The sequence below is a fragment of the Spinacia oleracea genome, chromosome 1 (genome assembly GCF_020520425.1).
Source record: "Spinacia oleracea cultivar Varoflay chromosome 1, BTI_SOV_V1, whole genome shotgun sequence".
Taxonomy (NCBI): Eukaryota; Viridiplantae; Streptophyta; class Magnoliopsida; order Caryophyllales; family Amaranthaceae; genus Spinacia; species Spinacia oleracea.
In genome coordinates, this window is record NC_079487.1 from 13350318 (window position 1) to 13372176 (window position 21859).

The window sequence follows — 21859 nt, forward strand, 5'->3', positions numbered from 1 at the left end:
GAGTGACTATAAATTGTCCAACTATGTGAGTAGATAAAAATTAATATTAAATTGTAGTGAGTGGGTAAATTATGGTAAATTCCCATAATAAAATATTGCAAGTTGTATATTATAGTGGGCTAAATGAGGGTATAATTATAAATGTAAAATTTATATGCTAAAAATGGAATAAAATAGAGGGTAAAGATTTTCCAGGAACATACTAAAATGGAAAGTGTAAATAACTTTTAGGAACGGATGTAGTATGTTTACGCTTTCCGTTTAAGTCTTTTCCTGAAATTTCTTTACACTTATGCTTTATTTTTCTATTTTTGGACTACATTGTTTAAAATTATACCATCTATTCTGGGTTTTTTATTCACCCACTTGCAACATTTATTGGTCCACTTGCATAATTATACCATCTATTTTGATTTTATTTATTTATTTACTTTCACACTTAAACAAGATGTCGCTTTCACCCACTTGCAAATAACTACCCCAAGTTCATCCTATAGGAACGAAAGTAATAAATAAAAAATAAAAACAATAAATAATACTACATCCGTTCCTAAATGTTCTTTACGCTTACTAATTGTCTTCAATTGTGAATAAATTCTCTTCAATTGTGAATAGTGTCAAATTTCTAAATTGGAACATCATTATGGAACGGAGGGAGTATATAAATAATAATAATAATAATAATAATAATAATAATAATAATATAAAAATAATAATAATAATATAAAAATAATAATAATAATAATATAATAATAATAATAAAATAATAGTAATAATAATAATAAGTTGAATTAAATTAAACTTAACTTAAATGAACGCAGGCTAGTCCTGAAACTGCAGTTAAGCAAAAAAGAACAGGGCCTAAGTTAAGTTTAGCTCAGTTCAGGTCAGTTTTATTCAATTCAACTCAATTCAACTTATTATTATATTAATATTTGCCAAAAAGGACATTTTATAACTCAAATTTTGCGAGAAAATACCTTATATAATTTTTTTGTGAAATCACACCTAATGTAATTTATTTTTTTGCGAGAAAAGGACCTAAGGGAAGTTTCCACCATTGACTGAACTTTTTCAGCCATTGACTTGCGTGTGAGCAGCACGTGTGGCTTAACTTGGCTAAAGACACTGATTTTCCCGAGTCTTGAATTTTCAAACTTGATTTTATTTCGATTTTTTTTCAACTTTAGCTTTTAAAGCTTAGAATTTTGTAGGAAAATTGGGTGTGGTTTGTAAAATAAAGCCACACATGCTTCTCATGTGCAACTCAATGACCAGAAAAGCTCAGTCAATGTCGGAAACTTACTTTTGGTTGTCTTTTGCAAAAAAAAAAAAAATACATTAAGGTGTGATTTCACAAAAAAATTATATAAGGTCCTTTCTCGCAAAAAAAATTTACATTAAGGTGTGATTTCACAAAAAAATTATATAAGGTCCTTTCTCGCAAAATTTGGGTTATAAAATGTCCTTTTTAGCAAATTTTCCTACTATTTATTATATATTATTATAATCTATTGTTATTTATATAAAACTTATTATTTACTATTAATGTTTTAAATTATTAATTGCTATAATTTATTATTATTATTATTATTATTGTTATTATTATTATTATTATTATTATTATTATTATTATTATTATTATTATTATTATTTATGGAGTACTAATTAATTATTAATTATTTGTTATATTTTTATTTATTATTTATTTCAATTTAGTAATATTCATTTAAGTTAAGTTAAGTTCGGTTCAGTTAAGTTCATTCACTCTAGTTCAGTGCGATTCAATTCAGTTCAGTTAATTTCAGTTTAATTCAGATCAGTTCAGCTAAAAAAAAAAACAATGTCTCAGTATATCTAATTTTTAACCCTACTCGTTTAAAAAATCGTTATTATTTCTTGAACTTTTTATCATTTAATACCTTTAAAAAAAACCAACTTTTATAATTAAACACCTTCTTTAACTTAAATTATATTTAAACACCTTAACATTTACAAAATTTCAAATTCAACGTCAGTTAACGATTTTCGTTAGAAAAAACGGGGTAGGACTAGAGCGACACTTACATATATTCATCCATAATACAGAACAAAGAACTTACAATAGTTCAAGTGTTCAACGCCGCACGACAGGCTAATCAGCCTCCTAATCAACCCATAATAAGAGCTCTGTTTACAAACAGAGTTTAATCTTCCAAGAACTGTTTTTTTGTTTTTGTTTTCCGGCTTCTTGTTTTCTTTCCCCTGCTCACTTCTGTCGACTATTCATCCTTCACCCTATCCGGTTTCAACATCTCAAGAAAAAATTGCCTTCAAATTTCTGAAATTAAAAGAGGGATTATGTTTCTGCAACTTGCAATCAATCAAGGGGAGAAAGAGAATAATTAAGCTACATTCAGGTATATAAATTAAGAGTATTTAGTTATCAATTGCTTATGAATATTGATAATTTAGTAATTGAAATTGAGGTGTTATTCAGTGAAAGTTAAACGACCTTTTCTGTACAATTCTTCCGAATTTATGATTTATAATGCTCGAGTTGCTGAAATTCTATTGTGATTGGTGAAATAACCTCTAATTTGAATTAGTGAAAAATTAGGGTTCATGTGAAAATCGAATTGAGGATTTTGTGAATGTTAGTTGGTTTGTCAAATTAAGCTTATTGAGTGGCAATCACCTTGATTATCAGTTTATCACCTAATACATACCGTTTTATTTGACAATTGTGGGAATATGCAATTCATAAGTTCATCTAAAAGAGAAAAAATGCTACTCACGGTTTGTCATGTCGCATGGTATAGTGTAGTGTCTGTGTGTGTTGGGTTTGCTGGTATGTGTAGATGCACTACAATCACAAGGGTCAGTTCCCTTTAGAAGAACCTAAAGCAAATTAACATTGTTAAGAAAAAGGCCACTGACACAGTGACACATAGAATAGTAGGCTGTACAATGCATTTAGAAGAAACTAAGGGCAGCCTTTCTGAGGTTCCAATGTTCCTGTGCAAGAATAAGTCACAGTTCCATATTATTAATTATTTGTCTGACTCTGATAATGAAGATTTCATTAAGTGGACGTAAGGGGTAAGGGCCTAAGGGCTCAATACGTGAAAGGAGTTGAGAACTCGTAACAGTAATAGACGAAGGTCAGACCTCAGTGTGAAGTTCAGGGTGAAGTTCAGAGCTCCAAACTCGACTTTGGTTAACCCTACATTCTTGCACCTGTGATAACAACTACTTTTTCCATTATCCTGTTTGGTAAACTCGACTTTGGTTAATCCTGTTTAGAAATAAGAAGCGGGAAACTAAATCGTGGAAGATAGGTTAAAGTTGGATGAATATATGCAAGTGTGGGCCCCACCTCCGTGATTACCTTCTTTGCATTTAGCTTTTGATTTAGTGTTTTTCGATTTGTCGCGAAATTGACTGATTTAGGTTTTAGAAAAGAGTAAGACTTTCTTAATTCAGATTTTACAATATACAATGAACTCTTGTTGCTAGTTTGTTTACATTTGATTGCATAATTAAATGGGTAAACTGGGAATGTTTTTAATGTCCGAATTGAAAACTTCGAAATTTGGTGCTAGGAGATGGAGAAGGGAGAGTCGTCTCAACGAATTTCAGATGAAGAATCATCATTTTCAATCCCTCGAGGAGGACCTATTTTTGTACATGATTTTGTAAGCCCCCCCACAAGGGTTTCAGTTTTCGAGTCCGATGTTTACCGTGAATTGGAGAGTTTAAAGGCTGAATTGGTGTCTGATCCAACTGACTTCGAAGAAGATATTTCGTAAGTCGCCCTTGTTTAGAGTCTGTTACTGTTAGCAATGAATATAATTGATCTGTAATTTTTGTGTCACAGAGTGGATGACCTCAAATTGTACAGTGACGAAGAGTTGGTTGCCAAGGCAATGCAAATTGCATTTGAGGTAAGCTATCATGTGTATTAGCCTGTTAATTTTGAGATTGTGCAAGAATCATATTAATGCCTATAAAAATATACATGTGTAGGATGACGCGGAGGCTAAAGCTTCTTCAGACTTGGCAGAAGGCCCATGCAGCTCAGGGTTAGTATACGTAGAATGTAAAGGATATTTTAAAAAAAATTGTACAGGGAATAAAGAAGGACTTTTAGATTGGTATGGTGTGAGTTTGATTAAACACATTTCCACGAGGACCTTATAAACAACTATACGATTTGTACAAAGAGGGACAATAAAATCGTATAGTTGTTTTACTAACTGTTTTTATTTGATTGAGTGAGGCAGATCATATTGGAGATTCTTCTTGAGTTTGCAAAATTTGCAGTTAATTGAATCTACTAACTGTCTTAATTCCCAGGGCAGAAGATTATCAAAGGATGTTGGATGCTGATACATCAGCTTCATGTGAGTCCTTTGATGGCTTTTCATCCGACACAAGTTACAATGGAGAAAAAGATGATGCTAATGTGAAGAAGAGGAAGAGAAATACTAAAAGTAAGGCCACTTCAAAGTATGGGAAGACGAAGAAATTGATCGATCGTGATAAGGATAAACATGTTGATGTACTGTTCTTCCTTCATAATATTACTCTATCTGTTTCAGTGTATGCTTTAAATAATTTTTTCTGTCTTTTTCCATTGAGCCCTTATCCCCCCCCCCCCCCCCTCCGCCCCACCCTACTTGGAAAAGGGACACATGAATTACATTTAAGAGTCTCATTTAGTGTTGCCTTTTTCATAAGGTAACCAAGAGTCCTATTGGTCATTGACCCTGTGCCTTTATAAACCAATTTAAAAGATTATTTTAATCTATATGGTTAGTATTTAGAGATAACTGAAGGAATTCTCTGCTGCCTATTTTCTGATAAGTGCCTATACAATCTAAAAGACTGTTTTTATGTGTTGGGTTCATCATAGATTCAAGATTTAAACAATAAGTTTGTAGGAGTTTTTTACGTGTAACTTATTGCTAAAGTTTTTCCTTGAATTAAAATTGACCTGCAATATCATTTTGTTTGAAGGACAAGACGTGCAGAATGTAGCTTCCATATTTGTCAGGTATATAATTTGTGTTATGAAGTATTTTATTGCATCCATCTTGACTCTCAGATACATATGTTGTTGTATTTGCAGGACTCCTATCTTGCCAAAGTGGAGCATCTTGCAAAAATCAGACAGAAACAGGAAGAAGATAAAGCATCAGTGAAACTCCATTCATTCAAGTGTGTTCTGGATCTTTTTGAAACTCTCTTCTGATAGACCTTTGTTGTTGCTGACTTCTGTCTTGTTTCTTACCTTATGTTTTCTGTTTGTTGGTGAATTTTCAGTCGTGAGAAAGATAACTCTGCTGCTCTATCATCTGCAAACATTGAAACTCTGAAATATCTTGAATCATCTGGTTGTCCTGGTAAGGTGTGTGCTTCAAAACTTCTCGAAAAAGTTGTTTGATTCTGTTGTTACTTCGCTTTCTCAAGTCACTCCGTTGTTTGGTCAAGCTGTTCTTCCAAAAATTTCTTAGGAGGTGTTGATCTTATCTGAAGGTCCTTGCCCCTTCCTTGTACTGTTTTCCAACCTCATGTCCCTGTTGTGTTTGGTTCGCTGGGAGTTGGGGGAGCTAAATATGTTATAATGTTAACAGCACTGCACTGAAATATGTTAGAGCCGATGGGCCACTCTTGTCCTCTTTGTTTCAACACCATTGAATGGAATGGGGATTTGATAGTATAACTGTCAAGATTTTGATATCCTTAGACTGTTAAGAGAGTGCTAACTCTGGCCTCCTTTTTTCTTTTCTCAACTTTTATTCACTGTGATCAGAGAAGTTATCCCATCTGAACTGCAGGGTCTAGTGTGCTTGAGTGAGAAGACTCATAACAGAAATGTGGGATAAGGTGGAGAGAGTAAAAGATGGGTGAAAGTAGTATTTCCGTTGCGGATATTTGTCGTTCCATACGTCCATTGATTTTAAAATTCGCTCATGATAAAAGTGTTTCTTGAAACTCAAAACAAAATAACACAAGGGTTTAGGTCGAAATAGACAAGCTTGAAGCACTTGATCTTTTTGACTTTTGTAACTTCATTAAGGGTGTAAACATGTATGGAACATTCCAGATTTCCAGTACAGTAACGTGGAAGTTTGGTTCAGGTGATCATTCAGTGTGTTCGGAAATCAAGTTTAATGAGAATTCGGGTAAAAGTTATGAATATGATAAATTTTAGTTTTGCAATGTTTGGTGGTTGAAAAGGAAAATTATGGGAATAAAAACGGAGCAAGTATGGGTAAATCTTGTAGTTACAATTTGCCTCGTTTGTTTTCTACGGAGTATAGTTTCGCCTTTAAAAGTGATGGAAAAACTATGGAAAACTAAGAAAATCAATATCTTAACTGAATAGTACTGTACTTTCCATGATTTAAAAAAATAACATACCAGTAAAAGTTAAATATTTCCATATATTTCTTTAGCTATCTTTTTCTATAAATTTCTGTAAGCTTTGCAACTTTTATTTTATTTTTCCTTATATTTCTACGTTAAACTGTTTTCCAAACAATCTGTTATCAATTGGCAGTCTCATCTTTTCATTAGTTCTTCTGTGGAAGTGTTGCTTTCTTTGTTGCCTCACGTACATCAATACCCACTGCAGCTACTTGTACAAGAAACATTATGTGCATCTTGAATTTAAATTTTACTAATGGTTTTATCTTTCAGAGAATCCAATTATGCGACATGTTAGTACATTGGATGCCATATTAGAGGAAGGATATATAATTAAAGCTTCCATAGATTAGTGGTAAAAGAAATATACCATGTCTATAGTGCACATGTACTAAATCTGGCAGACCCTGTCATTGGCAAAATCTGTACTGAATGCCTTACGTAAATCTGTCCATAATATGGAGTATTGACTTTTTTTCTTTTTTTTTATCCCTGAGTATCTTTATTCTCCCTTTCTGAGGTTTTGTAAGACTATACCTCTTGGACACTAGTAGCAATAAAATAATGTTTTCTGCAATTGTTGCAATTTCATTTGGTACCAAACAAAATAGTTTAGTAAAAACAGGGTGGTTGCATTTCGTCATTTGGTACCAAACAACATAATTTGGTACTCACAAGTCAACGTGGTTGCATTTTTTTAAATGGTCAAACTCATTAAATGAGATGAAGTTATCATTTTAGCCTTATTATTGTCTTTGTGAACACTACTTATCTCCTCCCCTTCTACCATTAACACTTTTTGATTTTGGTGGTAGGTGAAGGGTTCACTGACCGGGAAACATGGACCAATTCAATATCCCGAAGTTATTCTGTGTGTCGAGGTTTATCACAACAAACATGCCTGGAAAAAGGTACGGTTCAGTTAGAATAAGATTGCAGTGATCTTAGTTTAAAAAGGCCCAAGGCGCACAAGGGTCATGGAGCCTAGGCGCGCGCCTTTTGGATACAAAGCGCACATAATTTTCTAATAAACCTTAAAATTCGGTATAGAAAAAAATTAACACAATTTATACTCAAAACAACATATTTCTATTGGAGTGACATATTTTCTTGCCGGTACATAAGTATTGCGTGATCCCTTTAATGGAGTGCCAGAATTAGAACCTTCAATGGTAATTACAAGCTAGAAAATTGAAAATTAACGCATATTATGCTACTTCCACTACCCAAAAAGCTAAGGTTGTAGATATATGACCGTTGGTAGGTCACATGGGGTGTGTTTATATCATTAAAAAAGAAAAAAAAATGTAAATAAAAGATCCACGTCATCCTATTGCGCCTGAAGACCGTAGGCGCACAAGGCGCAGCGCCTTGCGCCTTACCTAAGGCGCACAAAGGCGCGCGCCTGGTTGACATCAATGAGCCTGGAGAGCTCAAGGCGCCAAAGGCTGAGCCTAGGTGAGCCTTGCGCCTAGGCGCACTTTTTTAAACTAAGGCAGTGATATAGAATAAGATTGCTGATGTCTTATTTTTGTAAATGTCAAATCTTACCATATAGAAGATCCTTTTATTTCCTTTGTAAGAAAAAAAAAGATACTCTTATTTGGAAATATATGTAGGTCCTTAGGCTATTAACATTTTGTAAGTTATAAAAAGAGGTAATTGTACAATTGATCTTTGTATCCTGTGAATATTCAAATGCTCTATCTCTATCTTTGCAGACACATGAATTTCTGGTCCTTGGAAGTCAAACCCTGACTGAGCTGCGGGATAAAATTCGTTGTTTGACGGATATGGTTATGCAAAAAGCGGATGCTTATGACCCTTCTGGATATTTTCTCATAGAGGTAATTTTTAGATTCTCTTGTTGTTGTATACAAATGGTGACTGATTTCTGTATTAAACCAAACTTTCGGTTGCTGTAGGAGATATTCTGCAATGACACAAGGGACCCTTCTGCTATCAACTACAGTGAGCCAATTTTTGATTGGCTTAAGAATTGCAAGAAAGAGGCACTTGCAAAATGGAACTCCATCCTATCTGGTGTAGGGAAGGGTCGAAAGGTTCCTTTTGACAGCAAACCAATATCTAAATTGCCTAATTTTAGATCAGTTGACATGCAGAGGACTCGCTTTTGTGACTTGGGATTCCGACTTGGCTCTGGGTATCTGTACTGTCACCAGGTATCCTTTGATTTTTCCTTTTTCTTTTTTCTTATCTTATACCTCGTATTATTTTTGTGAGAACTTCCAGAAGTTAAAAGGTACTTTCATATAGCCAGACACTTGTTATAAAATTTGTAAAAAACGATCTATATTTTAATTAAAGTAGCTTGCATCTACCATTCTTTTCAGCTGAAATCCGAATCTATCAGTAGTACCCTTGTCTAGTCTCCCAATGTCCCATTACCACGGTTATAAGGGAGAATAGTATGGTGGTTTTAATAATTAAAACAACAAAAATTTTGTAGAAGTTTAGTCTCAACTATTTACTAAATCAATAATCTAACTCTTTGGTCTCTTTTCTTGATTATCTATCTTTCATCATTCTTTTTGTCCTGTATCATGTGCTTCCTGAAACATGGCTAACGAGAAATTAAAACTGTATGCAGGGAGATTGCAAGCATGGTATTGTGATAAGAGATATGAGATTGATTGACCCTGACGATGTACAAAACCGGGCAGCTTACCCATTACTCGTGTATCAATTGAAAACGGTTTTGAAGAAGTGCTCCGTCTGTCGTATTTACAAAGCCACAAAAGTGACATTGGACGACAAGTTGGCTGGGGAAAACCCTTGTTACTTCTGTGATAACTGTTATTACCTTCTCCATTACTCTGCAGAGGGTACTCTGTTGTATGGTTATGATTCTTTTGAAGTGCACGATTATCTTCAAGATTACTCTTAGTTGTAGTCTTTTGTATTCAAAAGTGATTGTATATACTTTTTTTTTCTTCTCTTAGATTTAGATTTTGAATCTAATCACTTGATTTCTGATGATTATATATTCTGTAATACCAACATGAATGAAGTATCACTGCACAAAAATAACGCGATAGTCAGAATTGTTAACAAGCAGCGATAGTTCATACAGATTTCATAAGGTTCTATAGTAATATGTATCAACACAGAAACTTCAAAGATGCTCACCTTTACGAGAACGGGATATAATAGGTTCTGGTGGAGTTTGCTCAAAAGTTGAAGTAAGTGCTGCAATAGCTAGAGGTGTCAAAAGCTGACCCAACCCGAAAAAACCACCTGTTTCGAACTCTAACCGAACTAGTTTGATCCGGAAAATCCAAGACCCAAACCCTGGTCTCTATCCGGCACCCATTTCACCCGATTTGAACTCAACCCATAACCAGTTTGATCCGTTCCGAACTCCACCTGTCACCGGTTAGATTCCACCCAAACTGCACCCGACACCGGTTTGACCACTAGAACTTCACCGGACACCGATTTGACCCGGTAAATATCTGATTTGACCCGATTTGATTTGACGCGAACTGTTTTCTAACCGACATCGATTTGACCCGACCTAAACTCCACCCTACACCGTTTTCATCCGACAAATATCTGATTTCACTCGATTTGACCCGAACCATTATCTAATCGGTTTTTTTTTTGCATTGAACCACCCTAGTTTTAACCTGACTATATTTGTTCTCACTTAATTTTATATTCAACTCTTTTGATTTCTCAAATTCATGTATTTGTTTATTTGTTCTTAATAACTTATTTTTCCTTTCTTATTTAAAATAAAATATTGAATTGATAATCCAATATTGTTAACTCCACTTTCCTTTACTTTTTTAAAGTATTTATGTAAATATACATAAATTTGAATATTTTATATTTAGCATGATACGTAAGGGAAGAGAAATATAAGCTCAAGTGATTGCAATAGATTGGGAATTATCCGTATGAGCATGAAATACACCAATAGAACTCTAATTCTCTATATGTCCAATCTGATCTTAAACGTAATTATACAACTTAGCATGATCTTAATTGTTAACTACGAAGCATGTTGTAATCATTATAGTAATGTTGAGTTCAACACGACATCAATAAGCACATAACTAATTTAGGCAGAACATAATAAACTGGGCTCAATCTCCAGTAAAAGGAAAGCCCTATTAAAGGCCCTATACAATGTACATATTTTAAGGAATAAATTTACTAGTAAAGTCATTTTTATTTTATAACTTTCTTTCTTTAGCATCTTACTCTTATTTTTGATGTGGGACAAGGAACCAATACAAACAACAACTGGAAGCAGGGGAAACAACAACGGAAACCAACAACAACATTAACGACCACCACAGCGAGCAACAAGTCAACAAGGAGACGTGGTGGGTGGCGGAGCCACAGAGGAAGAAGAATGGAGGAGAAGTGGTGGGTGGCAGAGCCACTAAGGAAGAATGGATGTAATTACAATGATAAATGATAATTTAAGCCACTGATCTACGACCACTGCAGCGAGCAACAAGGAGAAATGGTGGATGGCGAGCCATGGAGCAAGAAGAATACTTCGTATAAGCAATTAGAAGGCTAAGTAAAAATTTAAGCCACTGTCTGAAATTGATGACGACAATATAAGGGGTTTCAATTGGTGTTTGTTGAGAGACCAAAAACATGAAACGAGGAGAAACAAAACTCATTTTATTTCCAGGAATCCAAATTCAAATTTGATTTGATAAATTCAGCTGAAGCTGAGTTGACTAATCAACTTGGCTACTTCACGATTATAGTGATGCAAAACTTGATACTCCGTAGTTTTTTCTGAATTTGTTTATTAATGTTACTTTTTATATTACCCCTTTTCTTTTATCCGGTGTTATTTATCCGATGTGGGACTCTTAAGTTACCCAACAAGACAAGTAGACAACAACTCTTTTTTTTTTTTGAGGAACAACTATTTTATTTTTTTTTGAATAAAAGTGTTGTGTGCATTATGAATGTGAAGTATCTTTAAAATTTATTTGGCTCATAAGTTTTAATCCTTTTAACTTCTTTAGATTAAAGATATAATTCAATATACCTTATCCAATTGAGTATCTAAACTGTTTAACACATACAAAGGAACTAAATATGTTCCCATTTAAACTTATCTGACTTGTTGTTCTTTATCAGTTATATTTTTCGTATTAAGTAGTCGTTCAATACATTGATCTTTAATGATATACGAAGTATATAGTCTATTTGTCTTATATACATTATATTCCAATAGGCTTTAATTGCTTAATAGGCTTCATACTTTAATGTATGTCCCAGACTGTGTCTCAATATAACGTTATCATATCCAATTAGCTATTTACGCTTAAGTTCTTGTATACTAGTAATAATCGATCAATGTTTAATGATATGGTCTATTTCCTGATAGTTATTTTCGGCTAGTTGTTGTAATTTCAATTCTTACAATTCTAGAGTACGTTATTTTCTTGTGGATTTTGTGTTCTTGTATACCATAAATGACCGTTGACCCTTGACATATTGGTCGTGTTTGGTTTCATGTCGATTGAAAGAGATACAATCTCATAGATTTATTGTTTAATACTTTAAAGTATATGATGTCTCGATATAACGTTATCAGTTTAGATTAGCTTCTTCATGTTAATTAAGTACTTGTATACGTGTAATTAATAATCATTAAATGTCTAATGATATGATCCAATTCATGATATACAAATGAATATTATGTGCTTTAAACTTGTCAGGACTACTAGTAAATTGAAGAATTATAGTGATAAGTTAATATCTGTATTTGGAGTATATTTAGGATGTATGTTCTTATACACTAGAATTGTTAATTATTTAGTAATTTGGATTCCGTGTCAACTTAAAGAGTTGTATTCTTATAGATTTATATATATATATATATATATATATATATATATATATATATATATATATATATATATATATATATATATATATATATATATATATATTGTTTAGTCTAGTGTATACATATGATTCTCGTTATATAATTACTAATCATCTTATAACTTACAACAAACTCTAATTGATATAACGATGTTGTAATTCAATAAATTAAAAATACTCGTAAAGACGTAGATTAATAACGTATTAATTAGAAATAGAATGAAAACATTGATCGATAATGACTTGAAAATATCTAGACTGAAATCGAACCAAACCGAGACCTATCTGAAATGACCCGAAACGAAATCGAACTGGTACTGAATTGATCCGAACTGAAATGACCCGAACCGAAATGACCCGAACCGAAATGACCTGAGTCAAAGTCTACCAACCCGAGTTTGACCCGATGAAACCCATGCAGAACCCGACACGGGATCACCTGGTCCGTTTTTTACCCGAATCGAACTTGACCCGAACCGAAATTGACCCGGATCCGACAACAATTGTTCCGAAATTGACCCGAACTGAATACACCCGACCCAAACCCGATTTGACACCGAAAACTTTTGACCCGAACTTGACCCGAACCGAATAGACCCGAAATATTATGGGTCAACCCACAACCCATCCGGTAACCCAATTTGACACCTCTAGCAATAGCAGCAGCTTTTGGAGCTAGATTAGCTATAATTTGTTTGTCCAAACATTTGAGTTTCCGCTGCGTTGTTTGGAGTTCTCATGAAGTATGTTAGAGAGCTCTTTACCAATTAATGGTGGAAACAATCTCTGGTATAAGGCAAATTTGTTAAAAACGACCTTTTATAATCTAAAGTTTGCGAGAAAAGATCTTAAAAAATATATATTTAATTAGATAATAAAAAAATTGTTGATTAACATATGATTAATTATTAATGAATAATTTTTAAAATTTAAAAAATAATTTTCAAAATGTTATTACGAGGTAAAGTAAGGAGAAGAGATAAAATAAATAAAAATCCATTGTCATTGTAAACACAAATTTAACGTCAAAGTTTTGTGTACAATGTTCTAATTAGTGGCATTTATGATATTTTTAATGCATACAGTTATATCCATATTTTGTTGACTATTCAGTTAGACCCCGTTTGGTTCGACCACAGGTATAAGATATATGTTTGAGTATTAAACCCATGGGTTTATAATCAACGATACATAGAAAATCATAACTTATTCCACCTGTTTGGTAAAATAAATTTAGAATTTAATCCTACCGATAATATACTATAGCTCCTACTCCTTATTCTTATCTTTTTGTTTTTTACACCTTCCCCTCATCCTTCTACTTAAAGATGTAAGGAAAAAAAAACTAAAATTCAATAAAATATAAAAGGCAGACATTATATTTTGATATATGACACCAACTCCACCACCACAATCGCTCGCTTTGCTTCAACTCTAACCATCACATTCTTCTATCACTAGACGAAATTTGATTTTTGGTGGTTGTTTTTTTACAATTAAAGCTACAAATCTATACTTTAATGTCCAAAATTTCGACGATTAACAATATATCTAGGTATTTTATTCAAAGATATGTTTAGTTAAATTATTTTTCAGTATTCTAATTTCGTCATTTTGGGTTCTTACGGGGGTGTTGATGGTGGCGTTAGGTAGTAGCATTGGCGATTTGATGGCGAATCGATAGGGTAGTAACTTTGTAGTATAGTTTTTATGATATTGATTTTTTTGGGTAGCTTGGGCGGCGACGATGGTGGAGTAACATTAGTTAGGTTGTCATGGTGTTTGTTTGATCGAGTTTGCACTGTCGATTTTATTTTCAGTTAATATAATTTCATATACCCACCTTGTCCTTGAGTATGAGAACTCGATACCATAGGGGTTTTGGAGGTGGGTCCCCAAATTTTAAATTTTATAAAAATAGTTAACCAAACATCAAGTATGGAATTGGATGATTTCAAACACTTATTCCAAAATATGCTGAACCAAATACCCCCTTAATGATATAATTTCCATTTGTGTACTTGGGCCAGGCCCAAATTTGTAGCACGGTTTCGAATATAGGCTATCCAAGTGTGAAATACAGAGTTTTGTTTTATCAAAAAAAAAAAGTGTGAAATAAGTGTGAAATACAGAGTAACTGAGATCTTCTTCAACCTATCTTCTTCAACCTAATTTCAGTTTTCTGGCGGAAAAACTTTGATACAATCAGCAAGTTTGGTTGGCAAACGTGAATATTAGATTGAAATCTCGTTTCCCATTCGTTTCCGGGATGAATTCTGTTTCAAACACGTCTCCATTTTTCTGAAACGGTTTCCCGGTTTCCTCGTTCCAGGACGTTTCGGAAACGGTAAGTCGTGATTTTTTGGCGTTTCCGTGCTTCGTAGCGGGCATGTTAATTTTGGATTGGATGGAATTAGTTTGTTTGCTTTATAGTTTGTGTGTGCATATTCATTTTGGATTGGATGGAATTGGTTTGTTTGGTTTATAGTTTGTTTGTGCATATTCATTTTGGATTGGATAGAATTAGTTTGTCAATTTGTATACAAATTAGGGAAACTGATTTTGGTAGTTTTTTTTTAAAAAAGGAATCCGATTTAGCCACACCAAATATTGATTTTGTCACACCACTTTCTGAGTAGAGCACAGGAAATGTTAGCAATGATGCGATTGTAAATCGTTTCCAAAATATGTAATAATTGTTAAAGTGAATTGGAACATCTTATGTCTGGTTTGCAATCTTATCCGCATTTTTCTGCATGGTTTCAACACTTTCTCTTTATTTCCCCTTAAGTTTATCTACACAGTTTTAAGTGCACAACATGTGTTTGTTAAAATTCTTGAATGGATAAGTATTTGTGTTCTTCCTGCTCATGTCTAAAGTTGTGAACTTTAACCAACTTTATTTCAATGCTTGCTTTTTTTTGGGTAATGAGGTAGCTTGCTTATAAACTGTCTGTTTATAAAACAAGAAGTTAATGAAGGAAGTATTTTGACTTCCAGAGATCAAGTGCTTGTTGGGTTTCGGTTTGGTTGAAGGATGATTTTTTTTTTGCTTGAAGCTTTTGTTTGTGGGCAACTTTATTTTGATTAATTAACTGTTTAGTCCAATTTTGGTCAATAAACTGTTTAGTCTGCACTACTAATTGGCATGGTTATCAATGTTAGATGTGGCTAGGAGTGTGATATCAACGTGGTGTCTTCTTCCTGTGGTAACAGTTCATTTGCGATCGAGATCTATTTCTTAATCCTGATTACCACTCTGCCCTTTGAAACTTAATATGGCATTGCTTATGCATGTCCCTTTATCTAAAATAGGGAGGCCTTATTTTGGTTTCAAATCGAGCTTTCTACCCCCAATAACAATGGATAGCATTGCTAGAGATGTTAAAGGTTTTGTTTCTATGAGGAAATTAAAAAAAGGGTCGCTCTCCATTTGCTGTTCAGCTCCAAAGCTTGTACGGGATCGCTCATTAGACAGGCATGTGGTAAAGCAAAATAGAATCCGGTTTGTGCAGAAGCTTAGGACTTTGCTTCTTTCAAAACCTAAACACTACATGTCTATCCATGTTCTTTCCAAATGCCGTTCGTACTTGGCTTTAACAAAACCTCGATCTATTGTCTCCATGATCCAACGGTATCCTACCTTTTTCGAGCTCTTCTACGTACCATATCCACCTGTTCCACTTAATGCAACTAAAACAAACTCTCAACTATGTGTGCGTTTAACCCCTGCTGCTGAATCACTTTCTATGCGAGAAGCCCATCTTAAGTCTACTGCTTCTGCTACGATGGCCAACAAGCTTCAAAAGCTTCTCATGCTTTCTCCTCATAGGAGGCTTGTTTTGTCAAAGATTGCCCATTTGGGCCCTGATCTCGGTCTACCAACCAATTTTAGGTCTCGTCTTTGCAATGAGTATCCTGGAAAGTTCAAGACTGTTGATACATCCTATGGTCGTGCGCTAGAACTTGTATCTTGGGATCCAAATTTAGCAAACCCAATTGCAAAAATTAGAAATCACTCACAAGAGCTAATAGTGGACCGGCCCTTGAAATTTAAGCTGGTGAAACTAAGAAAGGGAATGAGTGTGAAGCGACGCCATCATGATTTTTTGATTAAATTTGAAGAGTTGCCAGATATATGTCCATATAAGACTTCGTTTGAGGAATTTCAGAAAGTTTCTATTGAAGCAGAAAAGAGGGCTTGTAGTGTTGTGAGGGAAATTTTGGGGATGACAGTTGAAAGGAGAACTTTGATTGACCATTTGACACATTTCAGGAAGGATTTTGGCCTACCAAACAAGTTAAGGGGTATGTTGGTTCGTCATCCGGAGCTTTTCTATGTAAGTTTGAAGGGACAGAGGGACTCAGTGTTCTTGGTTGAGGCATATGATGATAACGGTGAACTCATCCATAAGGACGAAGGTCTACTTATCAAAGACCATTTGTTTGAGTTGGTCAAGCAAGGCAAGCGAATAAGAAAAGAAAGGAAATTGGCCTTAGCTAATAATGACAGTATCTTTAATGAGCAACCTGTCGCTGTTGTTGACCAGGAGCTGGAACCTTTTGATGATTCTATTGAAGATGATGGATTTGAGGATCTGTTTGACTGGAATGATACAGATTTTGAAATTTATGAGGAAGACAGTGATGAGGAGTATGTTCAACCAGTGGACGTCAATGTAGAACAGCCATTCTGGAGCTCAGAAGGTTCTGTAAGGGGTCATGAAGATGGTGATACTTCTGAGCGCTGGTAGTAATGAATATTGACATTGTAAAAAGTTGTCTCTTTAGGTTCTGTCTGAAAAGAAATGGAGTGAGTTCTGTGAAGGAAAGAAAGTAAGATTCTTCTGTTGTCATCTTGTTCGATAGTGTATTTTTGCTTGTATTAGTCTGGTGAGTCAGGTAAGTCTTTCTTCCCTTTTTCTTCTTGCTTTTCCCTTCTTGAAATTTGGAAAAAGGGATTGGAGAACGTTGTAGCAGTTGTATTTAGCATAGAATATATTATACAAGATACCTACTTACAACACCAGTTATTAGAGTTTGGATTCTAATGAGGCTTGACTATGCTTTCTATCTAAGTCATAGACCTGGCTCATTCTTGATTTATTTCTGTATTGCTATCAGCCTATATGCTACCTTTGTACAATCTTTACCAGCACTTTCCTTCAATAATGGTGAAAATGAAAAGGGTTGAAGAATGTCTTCCAAAGACACTCATATATGCTCAGGCGCTTACCTTACTCAGAGTATTTGCATTTTCTGCTAGGTGGTTGCTCCACAGTGTTACTCTTATTGGTACGTCTTTTTCTCTAACCATTCACATAATTAGCACTCTTCTTTTCTGTATAAACTTTACTCTTTAACTACTAATTTCCCTGCTTAAAAAATTATGTTAACCTACTTACAAAAATCTTCCTTATATGTAACTTAACTGCATCAATCCCGATAATACTCTGCGCTGTTAAGCTGTCAAGTATCACCAATCATCATTCTTACGTTGTTCTTAATTTGCCTTAATTCAGTTTCTTATATTTCTAGTAAATTTCAGTTCCCTTTTTTATACTACTCCGTATAACTTCTGCGACTGATTTTAGTTCCCTTTTTTATGGGAAAAGTTTGGAGGAACTGGGTTTCTCGCACTTAATTCAGTTGATAATTCTGTGTCGTAAATTTGGGATTTTGTACGTTTGTATGAGATGGGTATTTGTCATTTTCATAGGATTCTTTGATTTTGAACGAAGGAATCTCATATTTTGGTTTAAAACTTGTTTATTTGCCACCTGAGTTGTATTTTTTTTTTTCACCACTGCCACCAGAGTTGTTATTTGGTGATTTTATAGTTTTATTGTTGAGGTTCTGCGGTTTTTGGTGAAGGGTTGATGATAATTTTGTTGGAAGTGTTTGCTGATCATATGCTAAAGAATTGGGGGTGAATAATATTTATGCTATTTGGAGGTGTTTGAATTATTTTGTTGGATGAATTCGCTCGTTATTTTTATGAAGCAGAATTAGTTTTTATCTTACTCTTAAAAGTCTGAATAAGCTTGCCAAAAAAAAAAGTATGGTAATGCAATTTGGTAATTTGACTTGTCATACTTGCGAGATTGGGATTTAAATAGTGTATGATGTAATATATAATTTGTCTGAGTTAGATAGAGATGGCTGGTGGGCTGGGTCGACCCAGCCCTCCCTGACACAACCCATAATGGGTCACGTGGGTTGTACCCACTTATGACCCATAACACAACCCACCAAACCCGGATATTTTTCTTGATGTGTAGTGGGTCGAGTTTTTTCTAACACAGACTTACCCCATCGGACCCGACACAACCCACCACGGCACACCCGACTACCCGAGTCACCCAACCCAACCCACCCAACACACGAACCAAACCCGCCCAACACACGAACAAAACCCACCTAACCTTGTGACCCACTATACCCGCCATCCTAATTTAAACTATTTTATATGTTTAAAATGCTAATAAATTTTAATTTTATTGTTTTAATGTACATAAACCACATTTATATGAGTATGGAATAACATAAAAGTTAGTTAATTTAAGTTCATATAAAATTTATAACGCTTAAGTAATCGTCCAAACCCACCCATGACCCACCCAACTCGCCACGTTGGCCATCTCCTTATCTTGAAAGGGAGGACAGATAATCTTGCCCTTAGTAATGTAGTTTTAAAGATGACAGATTTATTTTCAAAAACTGCCGGAAAAAAAAAGAAGTTTTATTGTACGGAAAATCGGCCTTTTGTCCTGTAGTTTGACTAAAACTATGGCTTGAAAATTGTGTAAGGCCAGTAGATATTGGGTGTCGTCCGTATTATTGTCCAATTGTCTGCTGGTGTGTCGGATATTTTATGTATATTTTGGGTTGAAATGACGAGTCTAAGTAATTCAATTTCATTGTAGAGTATATGTACGAAGTACAAATTTCTTGCTTGGAGTAATTTTAGGGTGTGCTTTCCTAGGAATAAAATGTGAATCAGGTATCTGTTAGTGATTTCATGTTCAATAAGTGAAGCAGACAATTGTTTAAATATTCCACCAACTAGGCGACTCTGAACCTTTGCCGATTTAAGTTTTTGTATTTCAAACACAAGGCTTTTGCATTAGCTTTTTATTAGCATGTTTTCATGACAAACAGATTTTTGATGGTGTTTGGTAGAATATGATAATCTCTATGCTCTTAGCTTAGCTTTTGTACGGATTAGTCAATAACCAAAACCGAACTTGAAAAGGGTTGAAGAATGTCTTCCAAAGGCACTCGTATCTGCTGAGGCGCTTACCCTGCTCAGAGTGTTTGGCAGTTTTTGGAAGGCGTTTGTTCCACAGGCTTACTTTATTGGTACGTCATTTTCTCTAATCATTTACAGAACTTATAACCTTGATATGGAGTAGCAAGTTTTTTCTGGGTTCCGTGGTGGTGTAACTCATAAAGTCAGAAGTCACTTTCCTCTTTTGCATGTACACCATATTCCAACAATTTAACTTTATATGTTGCTTCTGTAATGTCGTAAATATGATTCCTGATACCAGGCATTGCTATTTAGAACATGGAAGAACATCCCATTGTAGATGTTGTGTAAACGGGTCTATTTTTGGAGCATTACGGATGGTCCCTTCTAGCTTTGGAGGGTTCCATAGTTTATGCTCCAACAGCAGCTATGGCTTCTGGTGACCGCACACTAATAGAACTACTGTGTGGACAGATACGGGTCAAACATTTTTCATCACAATTAATAAAGTCATTAGAACTCTAAACAGATTCTTTAGGATTCCTCTCTTTTTTAATACCCCATTTCGTGCACTTGCTTCGTCTTGCTGGTGCTGAGCTGCTGACAGGTGCAATATAACACAGGAATACTTAGTGTGCTTTCATGCTTCCTAGTCTTCATAGGCATAAGCTCCTGGATATTTCTATTGTCTCTGTTTTAAATTTTCTTCCGTTAATGTCTTAACATTTAATAACTTCAGTTATTTTCTGAGATATTGCACCCATGGGAAGCACTAGTGTACTAATGCAACTCGAAAGGTCTTTGGTTTGATTATGGATGCCATGGAAATTTGTCAGGCATTTTGCTTGGGTTTTCCTATTCCTCTTATCCATGCTACCCTTATATTATTGGCATTGTGCATTATGAGTTTCAAATGTTCCTTTTGTCCCTTCATAGTACCCTTATTTTTGGAGCATTACGGATTGGTCCCTTCTAGCTTTGGAGGATTCCATAGTTTATGCTCCAACAGCAACTATGGCTTCTGGTGACCGCACACTAATAGAACTACTGTGTGGACAGATACGGGTCAAACATTTTCTTCATAATCAAGTCATTCAAAACTCTAACCAGAATCTTTCGGGCTCTTCTCTTTTTTAATACCCCATTTCCCGCATTTGCTTCATCTTAGTGGTACTGAACTGCTGACAGGTGCAATATAACACAAGACTACTTAGTATGTATGTAAGCTTGATGCTTCTAGTCTTCAGTAGGCACAAGCTCCGGTTAATTCCTTATTGTCTCAGTGATCAAGTTTATCTTTGGCTTGTGGATTACTAGTTTCATTCGTTTGTGTCCCCATCCAACCCCTTTCCCCTCCCCTTCCATGGTCTTGTTCCCTTTTTTCTCTTGAGGTTTTTATTGGTGTTAGCACCCGGTTCACCCTTAGGCTTAATCCGGATTCGGGGCGAGTTCTTGGTGGATAAGTTTCAATCCTCTCCCAATTGTTGTTGTGGGGGATCGAACACGGGGTCCTCCCTACCAAGTTCAGTCTCAATCACCACTGAATCAACAGACAATTGGTCCTTTCTGAGAGCGAGGTAAGTTGCTTTCTATGTTTAATTTTTTTTTTTTAAATAGAGTTTCAGTTGCTGTCCTGTGGCTGAGAAGATTTATCTTGCAGGCTTGTTAACGAGTGTGAATGATAAATATGGCCTTTTAAGAGTGGATGGATGGAGATCTTGTGTTCTCAATGAATAATGTTGAGCTATGGGTTTATACTTTATAGTCCCACAACATGCAATTTCCGAAGTTTGAGTATAACATTAACAGCTGATTACTATTTCAGATATGTAGAGAATCGTGGAGGGTCGTCCGTAGTTAAGTCTTTTTATGTTGGTGGATCCAAGTAATATTTGTAGGGTTTGGATTATGGATTTGCTTCAAACTTGTGGCTTGGATGATCTTACGAATTAAAAGTATTGGCATCTTTTTTCTGATAATGTGTAAAAATTGGTTTCTTGAATCTTGAGTATTTCATTTTCAACAAAAATGCATTTGATCGTTTCCCCCCTTCTTTTTCCATTAATACTCGTATGCTAAGGGCCTTGATTCATATGATTACTCTTGGCAGCATTCAATCGCACTGTCTTGTTGCTTCTTTCTATACTTATCACCATACTCCTTGAATATACGTGCTCACAGGATACAAGCATATTAGCAAAGAAATAGCCTCTATATATATATATATATTTTTTTTTTTTATTTTTTATTTTTTTTGAGAAGAAGCAAAGAAATTGCTTTGGTGATATTATGTCCAATGTACAA

General features: G+C 34.7%; 2 protein-coding genes across 5 annotated transcripts; both read left to right on the forward strand.

Moving 5' to 3' along the window:
* Nucleotides 1–2095: 2095 nt before the first annotated feature.
* On the forward strand, nucleotides 2096–9445 carry LOC110777289 (snRNA-activating protein complex subunit). Of its 3 annotated transcripts, none has more exons than XM_021981895.2 (11): nucleotides 2096–2399; nucleotides 3585–3787; nucleotides 3860–3926; nucleotides 4009–4064; nucleotides 4339–4543; nucleotides 5114–5202; nucleotides 5308–5392; nucleotides 7230–7325; nucleotides 8136–8261; nucleotides 8340–8597; nucleotides 9026–9445. In XM_021981895.2, exons 2-11 carry the CDS (start codon nucleotides 3588–3590, stop codon nucleotides 9320–9322), a joined length of 1479 nt encoding a protein of 492 aa, XP_021837587.1. In that variant the 5' UTR covers nucleotides 2096–2399; nucleotides 3585–3587; the 3' UTR covers nucleotides 9323–9445. The 3 variants fall into 3 exon arrangements, with proteins under 3 accessions (XP_021837587.1, XP_021837588.1, XP_021837590.1); XM_021981896.2 differs by having other exon boundaries at nucleotides 3588–3787; XM_021981898.2 differs by lacking the exon at nucleotides 2096–2399 and having other exon boundaries at nucleotides 3647–3787; nucleotides 4344–4543.
* Nucleotides 9446–14393: 4948 nt separating this feature from the next.
* On the forward strand, nucleotides 14394–21604 carry LOC110777292 (protein WHAT'S THIS FACTOR 1 homolog, chloroplastic). Of its 2 annotated transcripts, XM_056835047.1 has the most exons (5): nucleotides 14407–14650; nucleotides 15469–17598; nucleotides 19559–19665; nucleotides 20982–21132; nucleotides 21216–21604. In XM_056835047.1, the coding sequence occupies exon 2, from the start codon at nucleotides 15582–15584 to the stop codon at nucleotides 17055–17057; it is 1476 nt and encodes a 491-aa protein (XP_056691025.1). In that variant the 5' UTR covers nucleotides 14407–14650; nucleotides 15469–15581; the 3' UTR covers nucleotides 17058–17598; nucleotides 19559–19665; nucleotides 20982–21132; nucleotides 21216–21604. The 2 variants fall into 2 exon arrangements, with proteins under 2 accessions (XP_021837593.1, XP_056691025.1); XM_021981901.2 differs by having other exon boundaries at nucleotides 14394–14650; nucleotides 19559–21132.
* Nucleotides 21605–21859: the final 255 nt, after the last annotated feature.